The sequence below is a fragment of the Poromitra crassiceps genome, assembly GCF_964638095.1.
Source record: "Poromitra crassiceps genome assembly, chromosome: 1".
NCBI classification, from domain to species: domain Eukaryota; kingdom Metazoa; phylum Chordata; class Actinopteri; order Beryciformes; family Melamphaidae; genus Poromitra; species Poromitra crassiceps.
In genome coordinates this window covers 113,421,229-113,446,333 of record NC_139623.1, presented here as the reverse complement: position 1 = coordinate 113,446,333, position 25,105 = coordinate 113,421,229, and the positions used below count along the sequence as shown (strand labels likewise).

The window sequence follows — 25,105 nt, the reverse complement described above, 5'->3', positions numbered from 1 at the left end:
GCTCAGTCGCAGTGACATGTAGGGTTACTGTAGATCAATATATCAGTTTGCCGATTGGACCAATATTGTCCTTTCAATAAAAATCAGTTATCAGCCAGTCATACATCAGTCAGATATGATGTAGGTAAAGATCTTATTTTATTCAACCAGTTTCAGGGTGGCAGTCTGTAAAACTTGTTGGGGAATTGGCACATTGGACAACTAACCTTCATAGCTTTTTATGCCTACACCGCAATAACCAGGCCAGAGGCTTTATGGTTTCGGATTGTCCGTACATCCGTCCGTCCGTATGTACGTACATCTCATGTTCGTTAACGCGATATCTGAAGAATGCCTTGATGCAATTTCATCAAATTTGCCTCAAACATTGACTTGGACACAAGGATGAACTGATTCGATTTTGGTGGTCAAAGTTCGTCTGTTACCTCACTAACGCCATTTCCAAGTTTGTTAATGCGATCTCTCAGGAACGCTTTGACGGAATTTCTTCAGATTTGGCTCAAACGACGACTTGGACTCAAGGATGAACTGATTAGATTTTGGTGGTCAAAGGTCAAGGTCACTATGACCTCATGAATGCCATTTTCAAGCTTGTTAACGTGCTCAGGAACGCCTTGACGGAATTTCTTCGAATTTGCCTCAAACGTCCACTTGGACTCAAGGATGAACTGATTAGATTTTGGTGGTGAACGGTCAAAGTTCAAGGTCACTGTGACCTCACAACCGCTCCTTTCATGCTCGTTAACGCGATATCTCAGGAACGCCTTGACACTAAATTTCGTCACATTTGGCCCAAACGTCCACTTGGACTCCAGGATGAACTCATTACATTTTGGTGGTCAAAGGTCAAAGTTGAAGGTCACTGCGACCTCATGGATGCCATTTTCTACCTCAATGCGATATCTCAGAAACACATTGACACTACATTTTGTCACATTTGGCACAAACATCCACTTGGACTCCAGGATGAACTGATTACATTTTGGTGGTCAAAGGTCAAGGTCACTGTGACCTCACAAACGCTATTTTCAGGCTTAGTAACACCACATCTTAGTAACGCCTTGATGGAATTTATTCACATTTGGTCTAAACATCAAAGTGTGGACAGACATGGATGTCGACTGCTCACTTGTTGGGGGAGGCATATTACTGTGGTGTGGTCGTTATAGTTTATTTTGCATTTTATTGCAAAAACATTACTATTATTCAACATGTTACAATAGAAGTACCACCAACATTATCTCTCCTGTCTCTGCCAGATATGTCTATCCGTCTTTATATTATAGGATTTAGCATACAGCGCGCCTAGGCAACAAGCATTGTTTAATGTAAGAAGACAGACCATAGTAATTCAGTGTTTTGTTATTTTCTGTTCATCTTCTCGTAAATCTAGCTAAGCACCATTAATAGACAGAATTGAACAATCTGGTGTAAAGCATAAACAAACAAGCATAGAAAGGAAGAGAGGGAGGGGAAGAAATAGCAGGGTGAGGGAGAAGGGAGAATAGGGGAGAGAGAACAAGACATATAGGGCACTATCGTCGTACGGCGCTATCATTTGCGCAGCCGTTTGCACGCCTCTTATGCTATCTTCCCTGCGTCTTAAGATATTGTCTGCCTCGCCCTCCACCATCCAGTTTTGCGCTGGAATCTAAGCACAGACACAGGTGTAGGCGTGGCCCAGGCGTGTCCGTGCGCCTCTTAGCCTATCATCTGCCTCCCGCAAGTGTCATTTTGCGCTCTGGCGAAGATACCATCGCCATGTTCCGAGCGTAAACACAGGTTTGGGCTTTGCCTGTGCCAAAATAGGCGTTCCAGCGCAATGTGTTAGAAAAAAGGGCCTTGGGTGCTCTCAATTTTAATGCCACCTAATAGCAGGTCTTAGCACAAAACCCCCCACTATGCCTGAGCGCTATGGGGCGCACACAGTATTCTCTGTGCAGTGCAGGAAATCCTGCTTGGATATATTATGCACAGCATATGTCACTCTCCAACACCTCGTGCACGTACTCTTCCCCCCTCAGAATGCCACATTGATTTTCAAATATAGCCTACATTGCAGAAAAAACACACCTTGATTTAAAAATGAGAATTTGTTAGTCATGGTTTTATTAGGCTACATGATTCCCGACCATACAGGTCTGTGGTGTGAGGTAACAGTAGATTGCTTTTGAGAAAGTTGTGCCGGCCAGTAGGCTATACAGTAGCCTAACCAATTTCCCTGCAATTGCACCATGCAACAATAGCTTAACCCGAGTGGACAATTCTGATATTGGCTATTGAAATAAACTAAAATCTCACACATCCCTACGCTATTAAAGAAACAAGTATTTTTAAATGTGTATGTTAGCCTATAGCCTAGAACGAAACGACTATTCTAATTACAGTAAGCGCACGCTTTGGGACATGGGGATATTCACTGCATAACTGCGCGGTGTGTTTCAAATGGATTTATCTGAATCCGAACTGGTTCATCCTCCAATTATCTCCCTCTCTCTCGCTCTCCCCATCTCTCTTTTCTCTCTCTCTCTGTCCCTCTACTTGCCCCACGGCACTCAGCAAGAAAGAAGCTGCTGTCACAGACGTGACTGTGGCTTTTAAGGGGAGTGGACTGGACATGATCTCATACATGTGAACTGTTTTGGGCATAAACACGCCTATATGGAGGTTTGCACGAGAAGACGCCAACCGCAGCGGGCGGCGCTATTCCAGCGTAAAATGGGCGCTAACACAAAATTACCGCCTTTGCGACGATAGAGTCCATACACTGTAATTACTCTAACCTTAGGCTGAACTACCTAGCAAACGAGTCTACAGCCTAGCCTCGACTATCTTAACCTATACCGGCATGCCTCGGCCTTAAACAGTGTCAGTATCGGCCTTTAAAATCTCGTATCGCAGACGATCCTCCTGACACATCTCTGGTGCCACCCCCCCCCCCCATACACACACACACACACACACACACCAAGGTCAAAATGAAGTCAATGGTCCAGAATACACTGTTGGGTTACAAATGAGTCATTTTTATTTTTTTTAGTGCAACATCACAACAAACAATTTCACATGAGGTATTCAAAGGGATTTTCTTTAGTTGTTGATACAAAATGTCCCACCATGATTGACGTTGAAAGTGTTGTGTATCTTTTTGAAAGCCTTTGGTTGGTTAGCCACATTCATTAGGAAGTCTAACACATGAACAAGAATGGCACGATAAAGCATGGTGGGTCGAGTCCAAGCTGAGGAAACTCAGACTTAGTCAAATATAATATTTCCCTCAGCTCTTCCCCGTTTAAAGCTTTTTGTATGGATTTCATTAATTCCTACTTACAACAGTGGGATCAAACAGTATTTCAACTACACTAAACATCTTGGAAAAAACAAGGGCGGGGAGGGTATGGTTTACAAATGTGGAAAAATAGCTTCTGTCTCCTCTGACCTTTTTTGGGATGAGCGCTTGATTCTTGGGCTTTTCTGTTACAGCAAATCACATGAGTCTAGTTTTTGGGAAGTAAGGAATAGGCAACGTTGATTACAGCAAGATCCTCCTTGCTTGGATTGTCACCTCCTTTTTTGGTCTTGAGAATGATTTGTTTATATACAGAACATGGATCAATGTGACACTCTAGCGTTGCAACCCGGTCTCACTCCCTGGGCATCAAAATACACCGAGTACTGCAGGGATGACGTATTTTTGTAGGCTTTATCCAGAAATCGCCGCCATTTGGTTCTTCAGTGGAAAAGTCTATGGGGTCTTAGAATGGGGATTTCACTTAAATGCATAAAATAAGGTCCGTGGTTAACAAAAGTTTATGGGAACGCGAATTTGGGTTCAGCATGATAATCTTCACAAACGTGAATAACTTGTATGCCTTTTGAAGCATTTATAAAAATCGTGTTAAAAAAACACATTTACGTTCCAAAAGTCATAAAAGTTATTCACGTTTGTGAAGATTATCATGCGGAACCCAAATTCGCGTTCCCATACACTTTTGTTAACCACAGACCTTATTTTATGCATTTAAGTGAAACTCCCATGTTAAATCCCATAGACTTTTCCTTTCAAGAACACAGAAGTATACTTCTGGACTCATTCCTGCGGCTCTCTATTGTTAGCATGAAAGGGTCCCAAATTGGCGTATTTTGACGCTCTGGGAGTGAGGCCGGGTTTGAGCATACTGGACTTAAAGCTTTGGCTGGACGGGGCTCGGTCGGCTCCTGTAACGGATTGATTCCAGCACATTTGGTTTGGAGTAAAAGGCATGAAGAAGAGATGGATGGACAGACAAGATAGATAGATAGCTAGATAGACAGACACCCTGACAGGATGGATTCTTTGGTTAAGGAATATCTTTGCCACACAACATCTCACACAGTTGAGGTAGATGGGTAAAGTCTTCATGTACACACAGGGAGAGGGTGGGGACCAATACGGAACACTGGAGGTTTACAGAGTCAAAGGTCTTCCATCCGCAGACACTGCCTCATGTCAGTTTCTCAGTTCCAGTTCAACTTAATACTGTTTACGCAACATAAATACATAGCACGCGGAAGATAACCCCACTGGTGCTTTTTGAATCCTCTGAGTGCTACGGTTGTTCTGATAGGGAACTGCTAAAAACTACCCATGATACATAATGATTCAGCAGTTACCCATCAATCTTTGGTTGTTGTTTTTTGGTTTAAAAATCACTTTGGAAAAAAGAAAATGTTAGTGTTTTAACACTGAAAGTACACACTCGCTTTCAGCTTTTTGCTATTTTATTATTTATGCTCCCCTCAGAATTGCTCTGCAACAGCCACAGCTGCTGGCCTTGTTTCAGGGTCAAGTTTCTACAAAATCCACTAGGTGGTGCCGCAGGCTAAAATGGCAACGTGGATCACCTGCAGCATGGCCTACTAAATTCACCCCGTCTCTCCACAGAAAGGGAAGAGCTTCCCCACTTGACACAGACCAGAAGGTGGCTCAATGGAAAAAAGCTCTGTCTCCATTTTAGCGCTTACAGTCGTCGTGACAAAGAGAAACCTGAAAGGTGTCACCTCATCTTTGATACACTGACAGTAGCGCACAGGGGTCGGGAGAGCAGTCTCCAACCTCTTTTATATTGTACCCCCCCCCCCCCCCCCCCCCCCGTACCAGACTCAACCCCCCCCCCCCCCCCCCCCCCCAGCACACCCCGCCCCCCTTCGCATGCTTACAATTGTTGCTCATTAAAGTTTAATTCAGCTCCATGCCTCACTACTCCAGCCCCCTTATTCCTGAAACATCACCCCCTCCCCACATCCCTCCTCCTTCATTCTGGATGATTCAGCCACCTCTCTGATCTCCCCCCCGCCCCCTTTGAATGCCCCCTAAAGCCCACAGGTCTGGCCGAGAGCGAGCGGACCCCAGACCAGATACCCAGAGAAAAAAACACTCCCTTTGAAGTCGGCAAAAAAGTCGATGGCCTCTTTCATGACCGCCCGTCTTTCAAGTGCCCACTGTGAAGGATCCGCCTCTTCCAATGTTAAAGACAGAGAGAGGGAAAGAGAGAGAGAGGGTGGAAAATGGCCAGCTAGCCTTGCCACACTTTGGCAGCATTTACAGAATGGTCAGAGAATCAGATTGTGTGATCTCTCCAGGTTTAGGCCCCAAAACCATAATGACTCCGGCTATCGCCGGCGGAGGCATAAAAATCACATAATTCGTGCCTGTGCAAATCCAACCTAAGACAAGACAAGGTGTAGGGAGGAGCCTAAGAAACGCAGAAGACCAGGAACGAACTCTAAGAACAGTAGGCCAGAAACAAACCCTATAAGGACCCCAAGAAGAGCAGGTATGAATTCTAAGAAGAGAACCCTACAAGACTGGGAACAACCCCTAAGAATCCCAGAAAACCTGGAAAAAACCCTAAAAATAGAACCCTAGACGACCAGAAACGAACCCTACAAAGTCCAGAAGACCAGGAACAAACCCTAAGAACATAACCATAGAAGGCCAGGAACAAAACCTAAAAACCCTAGAAGACCAGGAACTAAACTTAAGAAACCCAGATGACCAGGGACGAACTCTACCAAGTCCAGATGAGCCAGAACAAACCCTATGAACCCAAGACTGAATACTAAGAACCCCAGAAGAGAAGGAAACAAATTCTAAGAACCCGAGAAGACCAGGAACGAACCCTAAGACTCCCCTGAGAGTGGGGACACAATCGAAGAACCCAAGAAGACCAGGAAGGAATCCTAAGAACCCTGTGGAACTGAGACAACTGGCAGAAGGGCTTGGCATGTGGAGGATGGTGAGATCACACTGAGTTGGACATAGACATAGGGAGTATCTGCACTGCATTGGGGCGGACGGGAGGGGTGGGGCGGGTCACAACCATGCAGTCCCCAGGCAGGTGCACAGTGTGACCCCGAAGGACTCGCCGCTATAAGTGGGTCCCCAGACTCTCTGCCGAATGGCGTTGGTCTGAACACAACTTTACAAGCAACCTGTGAACCTATGGGATGTCACATCATCATTATTATTATTATTCATATTATTATTATTATTACCACAACATTCAAACAAGCTTTGGCCTTGGCGTTAAGAGCTGACCGCAGAGACATTTGCAAGAGTAAAGAAATCCCCATTATTCTACAAAAAAAAGGCCAGGCCTTAAAGATAGAGAGAGAGATACATAACATCACTGGGTGGGTGGTGGGGGAAGGGGGTCAGAGGGGGATGGGGGGCTGGGGGACAGGGGAAGGGTTCAGGCCGTACATTCAGGGAGGACAGTCTTAATCTTTGGTATTACGATGGGATTCTACAGCTAAAAGTGCCCATCAGAAAAAGTCTTCAGTTTCACACAGACATACAAAGCATTGTTAAATAAATACTTACAGTATATAGATAGCATAAATAAATAACCAAATAAATAGAGAGGGAAAAGTAAATGGTGAAAAAAACAATAAATACACAAATGCAGTAATAAATACGTTGATCAGATCAGCAATTGCATTTGAAACCTTCTTGCTCCAATTCAACTATTGGCTATAAGGAGGCATGTTAAAGCCTTTCCTTTGTGGACCAAAAATGACCTTGATGCACGTCAGCAGGGCTGGAACAACTGCCCCGCACTTCCAACGTGTTTCTATAAATAGAGCGATGTGCTTGAAATCTGTACAAAAGGGCTGAAAGAATCACATTCCTCCATTTTCTAGACATCTGTAAAAAAAGATTTTGTAATGGAGCTGAGTTGAGTTGTTTGGAAAGGTGAGTGGGAAAAAAAGACTACAACATCACTATACATTGTGTCAGGTGTACCTCTTTCCTCTGGAGCCCCAGTGTTCAAATGGTGTTTTTTTGTCTTGTTTTTTAGTCAAAAAGATGGCTGTGGAGCTTTTGGGTTTGGAAAGCTCAGTCAGTGCCTTAAAGCTAGACAGTTGCACCAAACCAGTCTGTTTATGCGCCCTAAGTGTGTTTATTGATTCGGGCCTGGCGTACGGCAAGATGCACTGCGGTTCCCCCCTCAAAAACTCTGATTCATTCAAAGCGGGACCGCGTCTTCACAAAAATAGGAAAGGACAGTCAAGGTTCCTGTGGACGGTATTGACAGATGTGGAGTCATGGACATTACGGAAACCTCCTCTGATAATTCCGGTTTCCGAACTCGGAACACCTCCGTAGTCCTGGGAACCGTCACCATAGAAACACATGCTAAGAAATGGGTATTAGGTTCTTCAGGAAACAAAATGTTATGCATAAAAAAGGCCTTTTATTTTCTCTCTTTCACCTTGATTCTTGAGAAAAAGTAGGGCCATAAGAACATTGGGGATTAACATCTTTGGAGGGGGTGGTGATCATTTTTGATTAGGAAGTTACACAAAGGGGCTCTCCGGGTGTGAGCGAACGACCTCTTGATTCCTCGCATTCGGAGAGATGACTATAGATTTGAAGGTACACCAAAATATGCTTCCTCCTGATTTGTAATACCCTCGTTATCTCTAATCTACATAATCAAAATAATGCAATGAGATGGCGTCTATGTAAGGGCGTGACTCTTCTTTGAGTCAAATCAACTTTTCACCCTTGACTATACACAGGCAGGACCTCACGTCCCGCCATCATATCACTCTGGGTATCGCCCCCTTTCCATTTCAAGGGAGCGATCAACTTTGGTATGGAAAATGCTTCAAGATACTTCCTTCATAAAAACATCTATATTAGCCGGCTCCGTCTCTCCTTCTGATAACGAGGAGGACATTTATGATGGCTGATCTCTGCCTTAGACCAGTCTATGTGCCCCCCTTGCTCCCTCAGCACGTCTCCCACCCGTCGCTCCCACGCCTCAGGCCGTGCTGCAGGACACGGCGGAGGAGGAGACACTGGAGCCCGAGGAGCCTGTGGAGGACGGGCGGCCCTCGTCCGCCCACTTGTTGAGGTTGCGTCGTCGGGCGTTCATGAAGAAGTTGCTGACGGTGGAGAGCTCCAGGCCCAGCTGCTGGGAGATGGTGACCTGCAGGTCCTTGGCCGGCCGGTGGTTCTCCCGGAAGATGGCCATGAGCGTACGCCGCTGCAGGTCGGTGAACACCAAACGGGTGCGCTTGGGGCCCTGGTTGCGCTCCAGCTTGCTCTGCTCCTGCTCCTTCCGCTTGCAGGCTGGAGGAGGGGGGTGGGGGGGATAAGTAAAACAATCTGAATCAGCTTTATTGGCCAAGTACACATACAATGAATTTGACTCTGGTTTGTGTTGGTCTCAATGTACTCGCATACAAAAAAAGGTATGCACAAGCTAAAACAAACAAGGACATGGGTACAATTGAACATTTACATTGTGTTCAAATGCTTTTCTGTCTTGTTTTTGAGTCAAAAAGTGGCTCTGGAGCTTTTATATATATCTATATATAAATTAAGAAAATCTGAATCATAATCAGCTTTATTGGCCAAGTATGTACACACATACAAGGAATTGGACTCCAGTTTGCGTTGCACCCACAAATACTATATATATATATATATATGTGTGTGTGTGTGTGTGTGTGTGTGTGTGTGTGTGTGTGTGTGTGTGTGTGTGTGTGTGTGTGTGTGTGTGTGTGTATATATATACTGTATATATATATTATATAAATGCATAAAACAAACAAGGACACGGGTACCTTTGAACATTTACATTAAGTTCTGTATACAATAAGTGTAAACAATTGCAAACAAAGACTTATACAGATATATTTTCAGATATTGCAGTTATATCCTTTCAATGTAAAGTAGACTGAGTCAGATATTTAACAGCAAACATATTTCAAATTCTGTGTGCGTGTGTGGTGTGGTGTGCACAGTTATATAAATAAAAGGCAAAGGGGAAATAGGTTAGCTAACAGACTGGCTGGCTAACTAGGACAAATGGATTAGCTGGGAGAAAGTGGATTTGTTGAAAGAAAACAGATTAGCTAAGCAACTTTGATTAGTTAAAAGAGATGAATCAGCAACTTGTTTCATTGTGCAGTAAAGGAATCAAGATGTTCAACCTATCACCTCTTATTGCCACTGAGCTGCCGTAGGCTGCTTGGATAAAATAGATCAGGGATTCTCAACCTTGTTCATATCAAGGACCCCTAATTTAGTCCACATTAGGCCCACGGACCCCCATTTAATGAGATTTAGGCCCCTATTCTCCCACAGGCCTTCGGCGCTAAAACGGGCCTTCAGCACTAAAAAACGTGCCTTGCGCCTGTCTCGGGAAGATATCAACATGGCTTTAGGCTGGTAAATGCGCCTTACGCTGAATGGGCGTGGCGCACTCCCTGAATGGGCGAGAATGGGCGTTTCGGCCTTAAATATCGGCCTAATGATATCTTCCCACCTGGCGTAAATTTAGCGCTTTGCGCTTTTGAAAACCAGGCCTATTCAGTGCGCCGGTTGCGCGGAGCACTCCTCTGGCTCTCCTCTGTCACCCTTCTCTGTGTCACTCCCTCTCTCTTGCTCATATCAGTCTGGCAGGCACAATACGACTCTCTCTCTCTGACTCCCTCGCTCAGACAGACACAACACACGTCCCATAGGAAAAAGAAGTTGTAAGTTCACTGCCTGTGATTCCCAGCATGCAATGGGCTACTCCATTTCGCTACTAAATAGCAACCAAATGAGCCGAAATAGATATAAAGGTGGATCTAAATAATGTGTAATGGTAACACAACCTGCAATTGTAGAACATTTCAATATTGGACCAAATAAAACATCGAAATGAAAACACCACCCTATGTGAAACATATATGTCCTCCTGGGCCTATATATACTGTATCCCTTGTCGATTTAACGTGATTTAGATAAGTGTCAGCGTAATGCGCTTCTACTGTCATGTCCTACTGTGATGTCCGCTCCAATAAATTGGCTCTACTTCACATTTTAGTTTTACAATAAAAACACATTTATGCAATGACTTTACATAATGTAGGCTATATTTATGTGCAGCATCCTACCTGCAGCAGGGGAGAGAAAACGATATCTTTCTGGACAAACTTTCACCAATCTAATTAATCTCATCATATAGGGATAGGCTATATTTTTCTAGCTGATGCCTTTAGAACATTCTTTTCACTTTGATCTTGCTATAGTGTAGTGTATTTACATGCTTGCAGTATTTAAACTGCAGTTAGATTGGTTTGAGAAGCATAATAATATGGAATAATAGCCTATATATGGAGACAGACAGGCGGGATGAAGGGAGGGGGGGGAGCAGAGCGCTTGGCTTTGTCTGGTTTTACTGGACCACTGGAATTGGAGCTTAAAAGGCATTCGTTTATTGCACTTATCCAATGAGCAGACGGTGCATAATTTTATGCTTAAAAGGCGTGGTTGTAATGCTTTAGGCTGCGTGTAGCGCCAACACCAAGATATCAAGTGCGCTGGTCCACGCCCACTGCGCCAGGCGCTCGGCGTAGTTTCTACGCCGATGCAACGATAGGGGCCTAAGTCTCTCAGACCCAAATCTGAGAATATTGTCATTGTTAGATAATGATTTTGTCCAGAATTTCACAACTTTCTATATTGTAGGTAGAGAGATAACAGAGCAACTATGATCAAAACAGATGTTTTTTTAAATTCTCAAACTGTGGTAACGTCTTTTAAATGAAATAAATGGAAAGTTGAACAATTTGTTACTTTGCTGGGAACCCCCAGAAACTCCCGCAAGTACCCCTGGTGGACCCTATGTTGAGAACCACTGAAATAGATGAGTAGATCCAGGAGACAACTATGAAGTTGTCCTCATTGTCTTGATTACGATCGTAGTGTGTACACTTATATGTATGTTGCCTGAAGATTTAATTATTTAATCCTGGTTAACGTAAAAAATAAAATAAAATAAATAAAAAGACACTCATTTTCCCCGTGAAACAGCTTTAAAGTTCTAATTTTGCATAAGGAAAGGAACTGTCCAGCACTGGAAAAAGCACATGAAGCAAAAATCTCCCCAGCATTTTCTTTTTCTCCTTTGCACTTTTCTTTGCACCTTGCTTACATCTTCACAATAATACTCCTGCAAAATGATTTGTCAAATGAGGTACTGTAGCATTTCAATCGACGGCACCACTCGTGCATTCTGGCTTTTCGCTCTACAAATTCCTCTTTTTTCAGTCTAAACTGCATTGCTTATTTGGAGGCAAATTGGGAAATAATGCTGCAACATCAGAAAGGCTGAAACGAAAAGGCCAAAGAAAAGACAAAAAGACACCATAGAGAAGCACTCGCGTACAAAACAAGACATACAGGATGTAAACAAAAGTATGAACATTTTAAAATAAGTGATTTGATTTGATTATTTTCTACTCATTTGACTTGTATATATTGACATTGACACTGTAACTTTCTTTTTATCTATGGAGTATGGACCAATGTAGTCCAATGCCTGTTATGTTATACTTGTTGAGGGACTACAGATGAAAACTAGCCTTCTTGGCTAATTCACATTTTTTTTATGTGCACTGTCCCTGTTAAATAAACAAATAAACGAACTAAAACTGGTGTGTGCATCTTAATAAAATCAGAGATTTGTTGCCTGATGTATCATCCTCAATTCCTTCATTCCTTATCTCTTATTTCTACTGTGGTCCTCATGTGGTCAACATTTGCCCAATTCAAACTTTTTACCAAGCAGTGACCGGCGGGGCGGTTCTGAAGTATTTTGGTAATTCTCATAAAGTGTGTATGAGCTTAGACTAAACCACACAATAAAAAAAACAAAGAGGGTCTGGGTTAAACACCGCTGTAGCTGCTGGAACTTTCCCAATTATGGAATCAATATTTCCTCAAGAAAAATAGAAAGAAAGAAAAATTACCCTGCAAAAAAAGAAAATACAACAAAAACAAAACAAGCAGTCAGTCTTAGGAGGGAAAAAATAACCTTGTGTGTGGGTTGAGCCAAGATCCATTTTCAGAATCAGACAACATTTTGGAAGCTAGGCTGTTGTTCTTGTCTGCATAGCGCGCCGGCCGGCCGCCGAACCTTTTCACCTCTAACACGCTGTAATTCTGTATTTACAGGAAACACAACACCCACCTCTGCCTCTGTGTATCAAGACAACCCCCCCCCCCCCATCTCTCTCTTTGTCTATCCATCTCTCTCCACTTCCCCTCTCTTCCCTTGCCTTAGTGGACACTTCGACATCATTAGTTTCTCATAAAAGTCATTTACATGTGGCGGCAGGAGTGAGTAATAATCACTTTAGGGGGAACTAATTTATTTTCTATTAAAGGCGGGTTACGTCAGAGGTGAGTGAAACAAGCAGAGTCGGCATTGCCCACGGTGTTTAGAAGGCCTAAGTGGACTGAAACATATTTGGGGGGAGTCGTGTAATTACCTAAATGCACACTTTTAAGAGGTCTCAATCAGCAGTGGTGCGGCTGAGGGATTATTTTGCTGATGCTATCAAATGCCTTTCTAAGTGTAAGCATTGCTGTGTGTGCACGTGCAGCGGTGTGCACGTCAGCACTCAAACACACACACACACACACACACACACACACACACACACAAAGACTAGGGTTAGACCGATATATCCGAGCCCATACTGAGGTTTTATTAAATATCGACCAGTAAATGTCATTCGCTGCAGATATGACTAGGGCTGGGCAATATTATCAATATTATATTGTTATCATGATATGAGACTATATATCATCTTAGATTTGGGATAATACTGTATTGTGATATGGCATAAGTGTTGTCTTTTCCTGGGTTTAAAGGCTGCATTGCAGTAAAGTGGTGACATTTGAACTTACCAGACTGTTCTAGCTGTTCTATTATTTGGTTACACCCAGTCAGTATATTCACATTACTGATTATTGATTTTTTTTTAAATCTCATTGTGTAAATATTTTGAGAAAGCATCAATATTGTCACAATATTGAGGTATTTGGCAAAAAAAAAAGTGATATTTGATTTTGTGCATATCTCCCAGGCCTAAAATGCTGTTTCAGAGGCTTTGCTATACCTGACAAGAATCACATTCTGGGGGAAACACTGGAAACTTGTAGTTTTTTGGCATGGAAATGTAACATTTTAAAGACACAAAAACTTTAGACTTTGGTCTAAAAATATCGGTAACAGCCTTCAAAAATCGGTCACACCCCAACACACACACACACACACACACACACACACACACACACACACACACACACACATACACAGACACACACACACACACACACACACACACACACACACACACACACACACACACACACACACACTCACATTATATACCGTGGAAGCTGCCTTTTGGTCTCAAAGCAACACTGAGGCGTTCAATTGATTGGCTTATATCTAGCCATTGAGAGGCATCTCACACACAGAGGGCCGGTGCTGATGTTTACTGTATGACCGGCACTTCAATACTCCACGCTGCACACTGTGGCAAATATTTCTCATTAGGCGAGCACTTGAGGAATAAGTGTGACCTTAATGCTGTCTCCTCCACACGAACACTATCACAACACCAGCCTGAGAGACCTTACTGCTGTCTCCTCCACACGAACACTATCACAACACCAGCCTGAGAGACCTTACTGCTGTCTCCTCCACACGAACACCATCACAACACCAGCCTGAGAGACCTTACTGCTGTCTCCTCCACATGAACACCATCACAACACCAGCCTGAGAGACCTTACTGCTGTCTCCTCCACATGAACACCATCACAACACCAGCCTGAGAGACCTTACTGCTGTCTCCTCCACATGAACACCATCACAACACCAGCCTGAGAGACCTTACTGCTGTCTCCTCCACATGAACACCATCACAACACCAGCCTGAGAGACCTTACTGCTGTCTCCTCCACATGAACACCATCACAACACCAGCCTGAGAGACCTTACTGCTGTCTCCTCCACATGAACACCATCACAAAACCAGCCTGAGAGACCTTACTGCTGTCTCCTCCACATGAACACCATCACAAAACCAGCCTGAGAGACCTTACTGCTGTCTCCTCCATGCGGACGCCATCACAAAACCTGCCTGAGAGATGAGAGTATGCTGCCTACTGAATTGGAAGATCGAGTTGAATTCCTTAAATTAAATCATGTTCATAAAATCTTCAACAACAGAAATGCCCCGAACTATCAATGAACTTCCCTCGTATCTCGAGTGATCATCAGTACAACACCAGAGGCAGCTCCTCTAACTTTGTTGTCCCTCCCGTGAAGGGGGTTAGAGCATCGACCTTCCACTTCAGTGCCATCAAACAATGGAATGCTCTCCCAGAGAATCTCAAAAGTCAAAGAGACCTGAATCATTTTAAAGCCAATCTTAAATATTTTCTCTCTAGCCGTGCTCTTAAAAGAGAAAAACATAGGACTTTTTTAATCTCTTAAATTATTTGCTTTAGTGTTTTATCTGTCAATGTCTTGTTCTATCTAGTCTCTGTTCCTCACTGGACCCCATCGGAAATAAGCAGGCTTTTCCCAGCTTAATGGGCTATCCAGGCATTCATTTGTTTTTCTTTATGATGTATTTTAATAATTTTAAATGCTGATTGCTTTGACATCCAGATGAATTTCTGAAACTTAAAGGGGCACTTCACTGAAAAAAACAATGCTGAATTATTTTACAGATCATCTCACACATTATGTGAAAACTGTAAACAGTTTTGCAGACATTCATTTAGTTTGTCAGTTATTGAGAGTTGATTTGAGTGAAGTTGATGTCAGTGATGTCATTGGAAGACACTGAAACACTGGCTTCTATTAATTAATTCCCAATCACATCACTGGCATCTACTCAAATGAACTCTCGGTAATTGTAAAACTAAACGAATGGCTGGAAAACTGTTTACAGTTTTTGGATATATGTGAGATCATGTGGAAAATAAATCGGCGTTGTTTTTGGGTGAAGTGTCCCTTTAAGTGTTGAAGTGGACGTGAATAAATCTGGCTGTAAACTCCCTCATGCTCATTTCTCCTCTGAATCATTATCTGAAGGAAATGTTTGACTCGGGGATGCACTCTTGTCAACTGGAGATTACAGCGGCCTGCTAGCTTTTAGGCATCTCTACAGCTCGTTTGCATTTCTGAGAGTTATCGAACCACGTCTCATTAAAATCTGAACAGGCCGAGATGTCAGAGGCATGTCAATATTACCACAAGTGAAATAAAATATATTTTTCTCTCCAAATGCTGCATTTTTCACAGGTTTTATACCATCCCTACATGTCGATATATAGAAAGGGGGGGGGGGGGGGGGGTCGGGGGTTGCTGCAGCTATAGATGGTGCACTCACAGCACCATGTAGTAATGAAAGGAATGACATGATAGTGCTAGGTAGCCTGCTTGTACAGGGGATTTATGGGCTGTTGGAGGAGTCAGGGTGTCCTGCCGCTCTCTCCTTCCCTCTCCCAGCCATCCCATCCTCGGCTCGCTCCCTCACCGACGATCATAACGCTGGCCATTAACTAAATGCTTCCTTATGCTGTAATCATGTGTAAAAGGCTCACAATTACCATGCTATAAATCTCTGGCACCGGGGCTACTCCATCAGACATAAATATTCCCCTATAGGCTTCTTATGATCGTGGGAACACCCCCTAATCATGATGTATGCCTCTGTCTCGTGTTGCTGAAACGTGATCGAAAGCCCTTTCCCTACCCCCCGGCGTCTGAACCGCCACCCCCTCCTAGCCAGCAACCCCCCTCTCTTCCCTGTCCCCCCCCCCCCCCTCCCCAGCCCCAGCCCACCACCACCCCCCCAGCCCCAGCCCACCCCCTGCTGATTTCTTGGGCCAGGGGCTGATAGAAATTATTGATTAAATCTGTGCAGCTCAGACTCCTCGACCCACAGAGGCTGGTTAACCCCTTCAGCGCCGGAGCGAGCGGGGGGGGGGGGGGGGGGGGGGGGGGGAGCTTCAACAGCCAGATTAAAAAAACAACAATCCTGTTTGTTTGGGGAGGGCTGCGCGGCCGCACGGGCCATGTCGGGCCCTGTTTACAATTCCCAATATGCAAATGGGATCCTGGGTGACCTTTGAGCCTCCGCGAGCCCAGTGTTGAACTGTATGCAGTGTCGGGCTGGACGGGGCTTTGTGGGGGTGGTGCAGGCAGGCGCTGGAGCCCCACACATAAACTGCATTGACCTTTCTTATTCATTTAGAGCCTTAGTCAAGGGCTCCAGCCATCATCTTTAAAGTTATAGTCCCTGATCCCCCTCCTTGACTTTAAGTGTCCACGCTGGGCTGTGTGCTCTTTATCCTGCAGCCCTGCCTTCTTCTCCCACTAAATCCTGATTGCCTCCTCCACAGCCTGGGCTGGAGATGCATCTTATATATACACAGTGCAGTAATCCACAGAGCATACAGTAAGCACGCAAACACAAGAAAGAAAGAAACATATATACATCAGAGGGATCACCTCAACGCCTCGGCACGAGAATTCAATGTGAAAACATAGGAGAAGCTCAATTCCATAATTACATCCAAAAGCATCCAAAAGACATAGCAAGAATTACGAGAATAAATGTGTGTTGCAGGCTGCTGAAGGGCCTGCTATGTACATTATTTAAGAATAAGAGCATGTTGCAGGCTGCTGAAGGGCCTGCTATGTACATTATTTAAGAATAAGAGCATGTTGCAGGCTGCAGAAGGGCCTGCTATGTATTTAAGAATAAGAGCATGTTGCTCTTATTGCTCTTATGTATGTTTGTTTGTTTGTTTTCCTCCCCCTCTCTCCCCTATCTGTATCCCACTTTTGTGAAGCGACCTTGGGTTTTATGAAAGGCGCTATATAAATTAAAGTTATTATTATTTATTATTATTATTATTTAAGAATAAGAGCATGTTGCAGGCTGCTGAAGGGCCTGCTATGTATTTAAGAATAAGAGCATGTTGCAGGCTGCTGAAGGGCCTGCTATGTATTTCAGAATAAGAGCATGTTGCAGGCTGCTGAAGGGCCTGCTATGTATTTAAGAATAAGAGCGTGTTGCAGGCTGCTGAAGGGCCTGCTATGTATTTAAGAATAAGAGCATGTTGCAGGCTGCTGAAGGGCCTGCTATGTATTTAAGAATAAGAGCATGTTGCAGGCTGCTGAAGGGCCTGCTATGTATTTAAGAATAAGAGCATGTTGCAGGCTGCTGAAGGGCCTGCTATGTATTTAAGAATAAGAGCATGTTGCAGCCTGCTGAAGGGCCTGCTATGTATTTAAGCATAAGAGCATGTTGCAGGGTGCTGAAGGGCCTCCTATGTATTTCAGAATAAGAGCGTGTTGCAGGCTGCTGAACGGCCTGCTATGTATTTCAGAATAAGAGCGTGTTGCAGGCTGCTGAAGGGCCTGCTATGTATTTAAGAATAAGAGCATGTTGCAGGGTGCTGAAGGGCCTGCTATGTATTTAAGAATAAGAGCATGTTGCAGGCTGCTGAAGGGCCTGCTATGTATTTAAGAATAAGAGCATGTTGCAGGCTGCTGAAGGGCCTGCTATGTATTTAAGAATAAGAGCATGTTACAGGCTGCTGAAGGGCCTGCTATGTATTTAAGAATAAGAGCATGTTGCAGGCTGCTGAAGGGCCTGCTATGTATTTAAGAATAAGAGCATGTTGCAGGCTGCTGAAGGGCCTGCTATGTATTTAAGAATAAGAGCATGTTGCAGGCTGCTGAAGGGCCTGCTATGTATTTAAGAATAAGAGCATGTTACAGGCTGCTGAAGGGCCTGCTATGTATTTAAGAATAAGAGCATGTTGCAGGCTGCTGAAGGGCCTGCTATGTATTTAAGAATAAGAGCGTGTTGCAGGCTGCTGAAGGGCATGCTATGTATTTAAGAATAAGATCGTGATGCAGGCTGCTGAACGGCCTGCTATGAGCATGTTGCAGGCTGCTGAAGGGCCTGCTATGTATTTAAGAATAAGAGCATGTTGCAGGCTGCTGAAGGGCCTGCTATGTATTTAAGAATAAGAGCATGTTGCAGGGTGCTGAAGGGCCTGCTATGTATTTCAGAATAAGAGCGTGTTGCAGGCTGCTGAAGGGCCTGCTATGTATTTCAGAATAAGAGCATGTTGCAGGCTGCTGAACGGCCTGCTATGTATTTAAGAATAAGAGCATGTTGCAGGCTGCTGAACGGCCTGCTATGTATTTAAGAATAAGAGCATGTTGCAGGCTGCTGAACGGCCTGCTATGTATTTAAGAATAAGAGCGTGATGCAGGCTGCTGAACGGCCTGCTATGAGCATGTTGCAGGCTGCTGAAGGGCCTGCTATGTATTTAAGAATAAGAGCATGTTGCAGGCTGCTGAACGGCCTGCTATGTATTTCAGAATAAGAGCGTGTTGCAGGCTGCTGAAGGGCCTGCTATGTATTTAAGAATAAGAGCATGTTGCAGGCTGCTGAACGGCCTGCTATGTATTTCAGAATAAGAGCGTGTTGCAGGGTGCTGAAGGGCCTGCTATGTATTTCAGAATAAGAGCACGTTGCAGGCTGCTGAAGGGCCTGCTATGTATTTAAGAATAAGAGCGTGATGCAGGCTGCTGAACGGCCTGCTATGTATTTAAGAATAAGAGCATGTTGCAGGCTGCTGAACGGCCTGCTATGTATTTCAGAATAAGAGCATGTTGCAGGCTGCTGAACGGCCTGCTATGTATTTCAGAATAAGAGCGTGTTGCAGGGTGCTGAAGGGCCTGCTATGTATTTAAGAATAAGAGCGTGTTGCAGGCTGCTGAAGGGCCGCCTATGTATTTAAGAATAAGAGCGTGTTGCAGGCTGCTGAAGGGCCTGCTATGCATTTAAGAATAAGAGCATGTTGCAGGCTGCTGAAGGGCCTGCTATGTATTTAAGAATAAGAGCATGTTGCAGGCTGCTGAAGGGCCTGCTATGTATTTAAGAATAAGAGCATGTTGCAGGCTGCTGAAGGGCCTGCTATGTATTTAAGAATAAGAGCATGTTGCAGGCTGCTGAAGGGCCTGCTATGTATTTAAGAATAAGAGCATGTTGCAGGCTGCTGAAGGGCCTGCTATGTATTTAAGAATAAGAGCATGTTGCAGGCTGCCGAAGGGCCTGCTATGTATTTAAGAATAAGAGCATGTTGCAGGCTGCTGAAGGGCCTGCTATGTATTTAAGAATAAGAGCATGTTGCAGGCTGCTGAAGGGCCTGCTATGCATTTAAGAATAAGAGCATGTTGCAGGCTGCTGAAGGGCCTGCTATGTATTTAAGAATAAGAGCGTGATGCAGGCTGCTGAAGGGCCTGCTATGTATTTAAGAATAAGAGCGTGTTGCAGGCTGCTGAAGGGCCTGCTATGTATTTAAGAATAAGAGCGTGTTGCAGGCTGCTGAAGGGCCTGCTATGTATTTCAGAATAAGAGCGTGATGCAGGCTGCTGAAGGGCCTGCTATGTATTTCAGAATAAGAGCGTGATGCAGGGTGCTGAAGGGCCTGCTATGTATTTAAGAATAAGAGCATGTTGCAGGGTGCTGAAGGGCCTGCTATGTATTTAAGAATAAGAGCATGTTGCAGGCTGCTGAAGGGCCTGCTATGTATTTCAGAATAAGAGCGTGATGCAGGCTGCTGAAGGGCCTGCTATGTATTTCAGAATAAGAGCGTGATGCAGGCTGCTGAAGGGCCTGCTATGTATTTCAGAATAAGAGCATGTTGCAGGCTGCTGAAGGGCCTGCTATGTATTTAAGAATAAGAGCGTGTTGCAGGCTGCTGAAGGGCCTGCTATGTATTTAAGCGAGTGGTGCATTAAGCAGAGATCATCTTCAAACTTGAGGCATGGAGCAGAGAGCACTGGAGCTATCTTCTTCAGGCCGGGGAGCACAGGGCACCACACATTCTAATTCCAGTCTCGATTGGCCGATGCGGCCGAGGTGTGTGTGGGCAAGGCGGGCTGCTCTTTCCCATGGAAATCAATAGACGCTTGTAATTAAACAAAAGGGGGTTGGCCAGGGGGGGGGGGGGGGAACAACCCCCTCGGAAAGTAGGTTATGTAGAAAAGTGCCGAGCTGTCCAAATTGTGGCTTTGCCAAGAACTAAATATGCAAGTTTAGACTGTGTGGGAGAGAGAGAAGCATTGTCAAACGTTAGCACATTGGCAACACCTTCTCTCTGTGTAGGGCCCTTAATTTTTTATGAGTGTGATTGATCTGCTGCTTGGATTTCGAGCACTGAGTTGTTAAAATAATATCCGTGTCAAGATACAGAAACAAGGATACTGGAGAAAAAAAAAACTAAAAAAAAAAAACTAAACGTATGATTGACTAAAACAGGTTTAATCTGCTCAAAATAACAAAGGATTTCATCATGAGAAAAAGTAGGGGTGTGTGACAGGAAGAGAGGCATCTCGCATACAATGCGTTTGCCCAATGGGAGGATTAGATTCATCAAATGCATCTAAATCAACATTTCCCTCAAATTACAGTAGAAAACCCCGGAGATAATTGGCCTGTAGATAAGCGGCTTGGGTGTGATTGGTCGGTGTAACATTTTGCTGAACGGAGGATGTACACATGTGCTCTCACAGCCCAACAATCAAAGATCAATAATTGTGAGCGGATTGCAAGAGTGCACAATCATTACCTATGAACCCTATTGTGTTGCCGGGCTTAATCAGTTGAGCTGCTGACAGAGAGCGAAAAGCAGTGATCAACTGTGCTGGCTTACACACACGTACCACTCACAGACCCCCGCAGTGAGCATGACCAGTAAGATACAGACACACACACGCGCACACACACACACACGCACACACACACGCGCACACGCGCACACGCACGCACGCACGCACACGCGCACACACACACACGCGCACACACACACACACACACACACGCACGCATGCACACACACGCGCACACACACACGCATACACGCACACACACACGCACACACACAGACACACCATGCACCGATATGGAAATTGTGGCCGATACCGATAACCGATATTAACATTACTGTTATGGTCGATAACCCATATTTACAGATGTCGTTATGATCTGTATGAAAACAAGTTTGAGATAATTAAATGTTGTACATACTGAAAAACACATGTAAATACTGTGAATTGGAAAACGTCTTTCTTTATTTCCAAAACATTTGGAAAAGCCCATAAATCATAGATTTACCGCATTGTTTCCTCTCAAATGTCAACATTTTGGCCGATACCATTTCAGTTATTTTGCTCATCGGACCGGTACGGATATATCCAAAAATTCCTAACAGCGGCCGATACAGATATGATTGCCAATATAATGTGCAACACACACACACACACACACACACACACAGGTCCCTGCTCATCTCATATGACTGTGTTCACTTGGCTCTCCCTCTATGCTTGGTGTATCAGATGGGTCCTCGGTCCCTATGGAGGGACAACACTGTAACATGGCCCTGTATGCGCGTGCTGTCTTGTCTTCAGTCCTTATCCCCCTAAGAATATCAAATGTCAAGCAGCAGATTACAGTGTGCCTTTCAAAAGAAAGAAAAGAAAAAGAAGGAGAAATCTCTCCCTGGAAATCTGTTTAAATACTGCATGCGCCTCCACTTAGCCAATCATCTATTCCTCGATTTTTCTCTAGATATGAAGAAATTTCACAAAAACCGCAAGGTGATGCTTGCCTGGGAGCAGCAAAGCACAGAAGCAAACGCAGGCTGTGTGTTTTTAGCCCAGCAGTGATTGCCTCTGTGACGATGTTGATAAAAGACGTCTGGCAACGGCTCAAGACTCATTTGCATCAACCACCTTGCCAACTCAACTTCGGCCGCGCGCTGAGCAGATATAAATCACTGTTAGAATTAATCAATCGCTCCAGAATGGCATATCTGCACAAATTATTTTGTGGACTCCGACGCGATTAAATTGCCCAACAACCCGCTGCTCACGCTGATCTTCATGCTTCATTTGAGAGGAGGGCAAATGTCTGTGGCTTTTCTGATTGTAGCATACTGTACAAATCAATAGGAGCTGTTTGGGAGCAAAGTCAACAAAGGGACTGGACATATGGCCCTTTCTTGCTCCAAATTGTCCTCAACGCACCGCTATGTTCATATGATCCTCAACGCACCGCTATGTTCATACGAGGCTGTTTAGACAATGTAGCCTACATGCAGTGGTACAGTCATTCTCAACATTTTCATATCAAGGACCCCTATAACTTAATTCACATTATAGGCACACGGAACCCCATTTGATGAGATTTTGTCTCACTTTATTTTTTTACTGCTAGATATAACTGTGTCCAAAATTCCATGACTACTGTATCTGTATTGTAAGTAGATATAACAATGAAATATGATCCAAATAGTCCTTCTTCTACATTCTCTAATTGTGTTAGAGAAAATAACGTGGAAATAATGGTCAAATTTAACAATTTGTTGGGGAACCCCCTCAATGACCCCTGGTGGTCCCCGGACCCCCCTGCAGTGGTGCATTCATTATGAAGTGTGGACACATTGGTATGATGCTTCAGTGGTGCATTCATTATATGAAGTGTGGACACATTGGTATGATGCTTCTGCTTTTCCTCACGTCTCCACCTGAGCAGCATACTGATGATTGGAGAGGAGGATTTTGTGTGTGGAAGAGATGGAGAAGGAAGGAAGGTGTTTGGGGAAAACAAGGCGAGTGAGTGTGTATGTTTGTTGTTGTTGTTGTTGTTGTTGTTGTGTATATCCTGTGTGCGTGTGCATGTGTGCGCATGTGTGAGAGGTAGATAGATAGATAGAGAGCAAAGGCAGATCTTACCCTCCAGCCGGAGCGAGGCCATCCTTTGAAACTCGGGCTCCTGCAGCCAGCGGGACATCCTCTTGAAGGTCTCGCGGCCGGACTTGAGCTTGCCCCAGGGCTTGGGGTTCCTCAGGAGGTCGGACAGCGTGCCCTGTGACCTGCACAGCACCCTCTCAGCGAAGATGGCCTGGGGGATGGAGTACCTCTTCAGCTCGGTGATGATCCTCTGGGCCACGTCCCGGGTGTTGATCTCCTCTCCGGCTGCCCCCCCTCCCCCGCCGACACCCCCTGCCAGGCCTTCGCCAGGCGAGGACGAGGCCGACGGCGAGGAGTGCGCTGCCAGGTGCTCGGCCATCTTGGACGCCTGCTGGCCCGGGTGGTGGTGGGGCTGGTAGTGCTGGCTGTAGAGGTGAGGGTGGTGGCTCGGCACATGCTGGTGCGCCTCCATCTTGTTTAGCTGGTGCCCCATCGAGGAGGCGCCATCGCCTCCTCCCAGGCCTGGTGGGGACATCTCGCGGCCGAAGTCTGTCGTCCGGCAGAAGATGTTCCCCCCATGAACCTCGTAGCCGCTGGGAAGCATCTGGCCCCCATTGGCATTGGGGCTGTTCCCCCAGGCTGCCATGGAGGAACTCAACCCCGAGGAGGCTGAAGGCGGGGACAGACCCTGGGACATGGCCAGGTCTTTGCTGGCGTACGGGTTGTAGAAGTTGCCCCCGAGGCCGCGGTCCTCCCGCATGAGGGTGAAGCTGCCGATGACGTTGGAGACGGGCAGGCAGGGGTGGTGGTGGTGGTGGTGGTGATGGAATTTGTCGTCGAAGGGCTGCAGGGGCGTCAGTGTGGTGTAGGTGCTGCCGCAGCTGGCCGGCGCGTCGCCCCCGTAGCCCAGCGCAGACATGGAGGAGTGGTCGAACCCGGGCGGGCGGTGCTCGGGCTCCAGGGACATGGACCCCGGGCCGCCCAGGGAGGGCCGGGGGAATGCAGCTGAAAGGTCCCTCGAGTGCAGCATGGCCCTGCCCGGGTCCTGACTGTGGGCGAGCTCAGAGTGACTGTGGAGGGACATCTCCCCTAGACCTCCATCCATTTTCTATTTGGCAAGAAAAAACAACTTTTTTTCTTTTTCTCTTCTTATCCCTCTGTATGTTGTCGTTGCTCTTTTTCTTGTTATTGTTGATGTTCGACAGCAGGGCAAGCCGTCTGGAAGCTCTCTTGTTACACGAGACTATGGATTTATTGATTTGTGAATGAATTGATTTCCAGGCTTATGGGGTGTCTAATTAATTATCTGATAAAGTTAAGTACTGTCTTCAAACTCCCCTCAAACTCCAGGAAAATCGTGTCGTGCAACAGCATTAGGGACATTAACTAGCATAATTGTATTCACATTTGTGCATCAACGCTCTCCTCTCTCCTCTGTCTTTGGTCTCCTCGGCAGAAGCCTTTTGTGCCTGCATGAGACAAGATAGGCGCTATTAACTCCGATGTATTTCAACTTTAGCATTAGAAAAGACAAAGAAAACAGTCGGATCACATTATCAGACAGCACCCGGGATCATTCACGTTCATTTGCAAATATGCATCACAAACAATGACAATTAGATACAGTAGCATTGCAGTAGCTATAGAGGCTAATGTCTATTTCCCCGTGGAACATGCGATAACAGCTAATATATGTGTTTTAACCCACTTGAACCAAATCTCAGCTTTGAAAAAGACAATTTTCCCTTCTTATGCAAAGTTATGGATACAGGGAGCGAGCATGCACATTGACCGACGCGTCAGGCATATTTACTCCACACATGCATGCGCTGAATCCGGACGGTGCTTTAACAAACAGTCGGCATGATGGCGATGTGGAGACATAGGGTAAAATGTGAGCATATAAAGCCGTTAAAAGCCTATTTACCTGTATTATCCGCTTCTCCTCTGAGCGCCTTGTCCGCGGC

The 25,105-nt window shown here is 45.1% G+C and overlaps 1 protein-coding gene across 1 annotated transcript; it reads right to left on the bottom strand.

Moving 5' to 3' along the window:
• Nucleotides 1-8,312: 8,312 nt before the first annotated feature.
• On the bottom strand, nt 8,313-24,243 carry onecutl (one cut domain, family member, like; the record flags this gene model as incomplete). Its single annotated transcript, XM_083634057.1, has 2 exons — nt 8,313-8,623; nt 23,181-24,243. The coding sequence occupies 2 exons, from the start codon at nt 24,241-24,243 to the stop codon at nt 8,313-8,315; spliced, it is 1,374 nt and encodes a 457-aa protein (XP_083490183.1).
• Between the last annotated feature and the right edge of the window lie 862 nt (nt 24,244-25,105).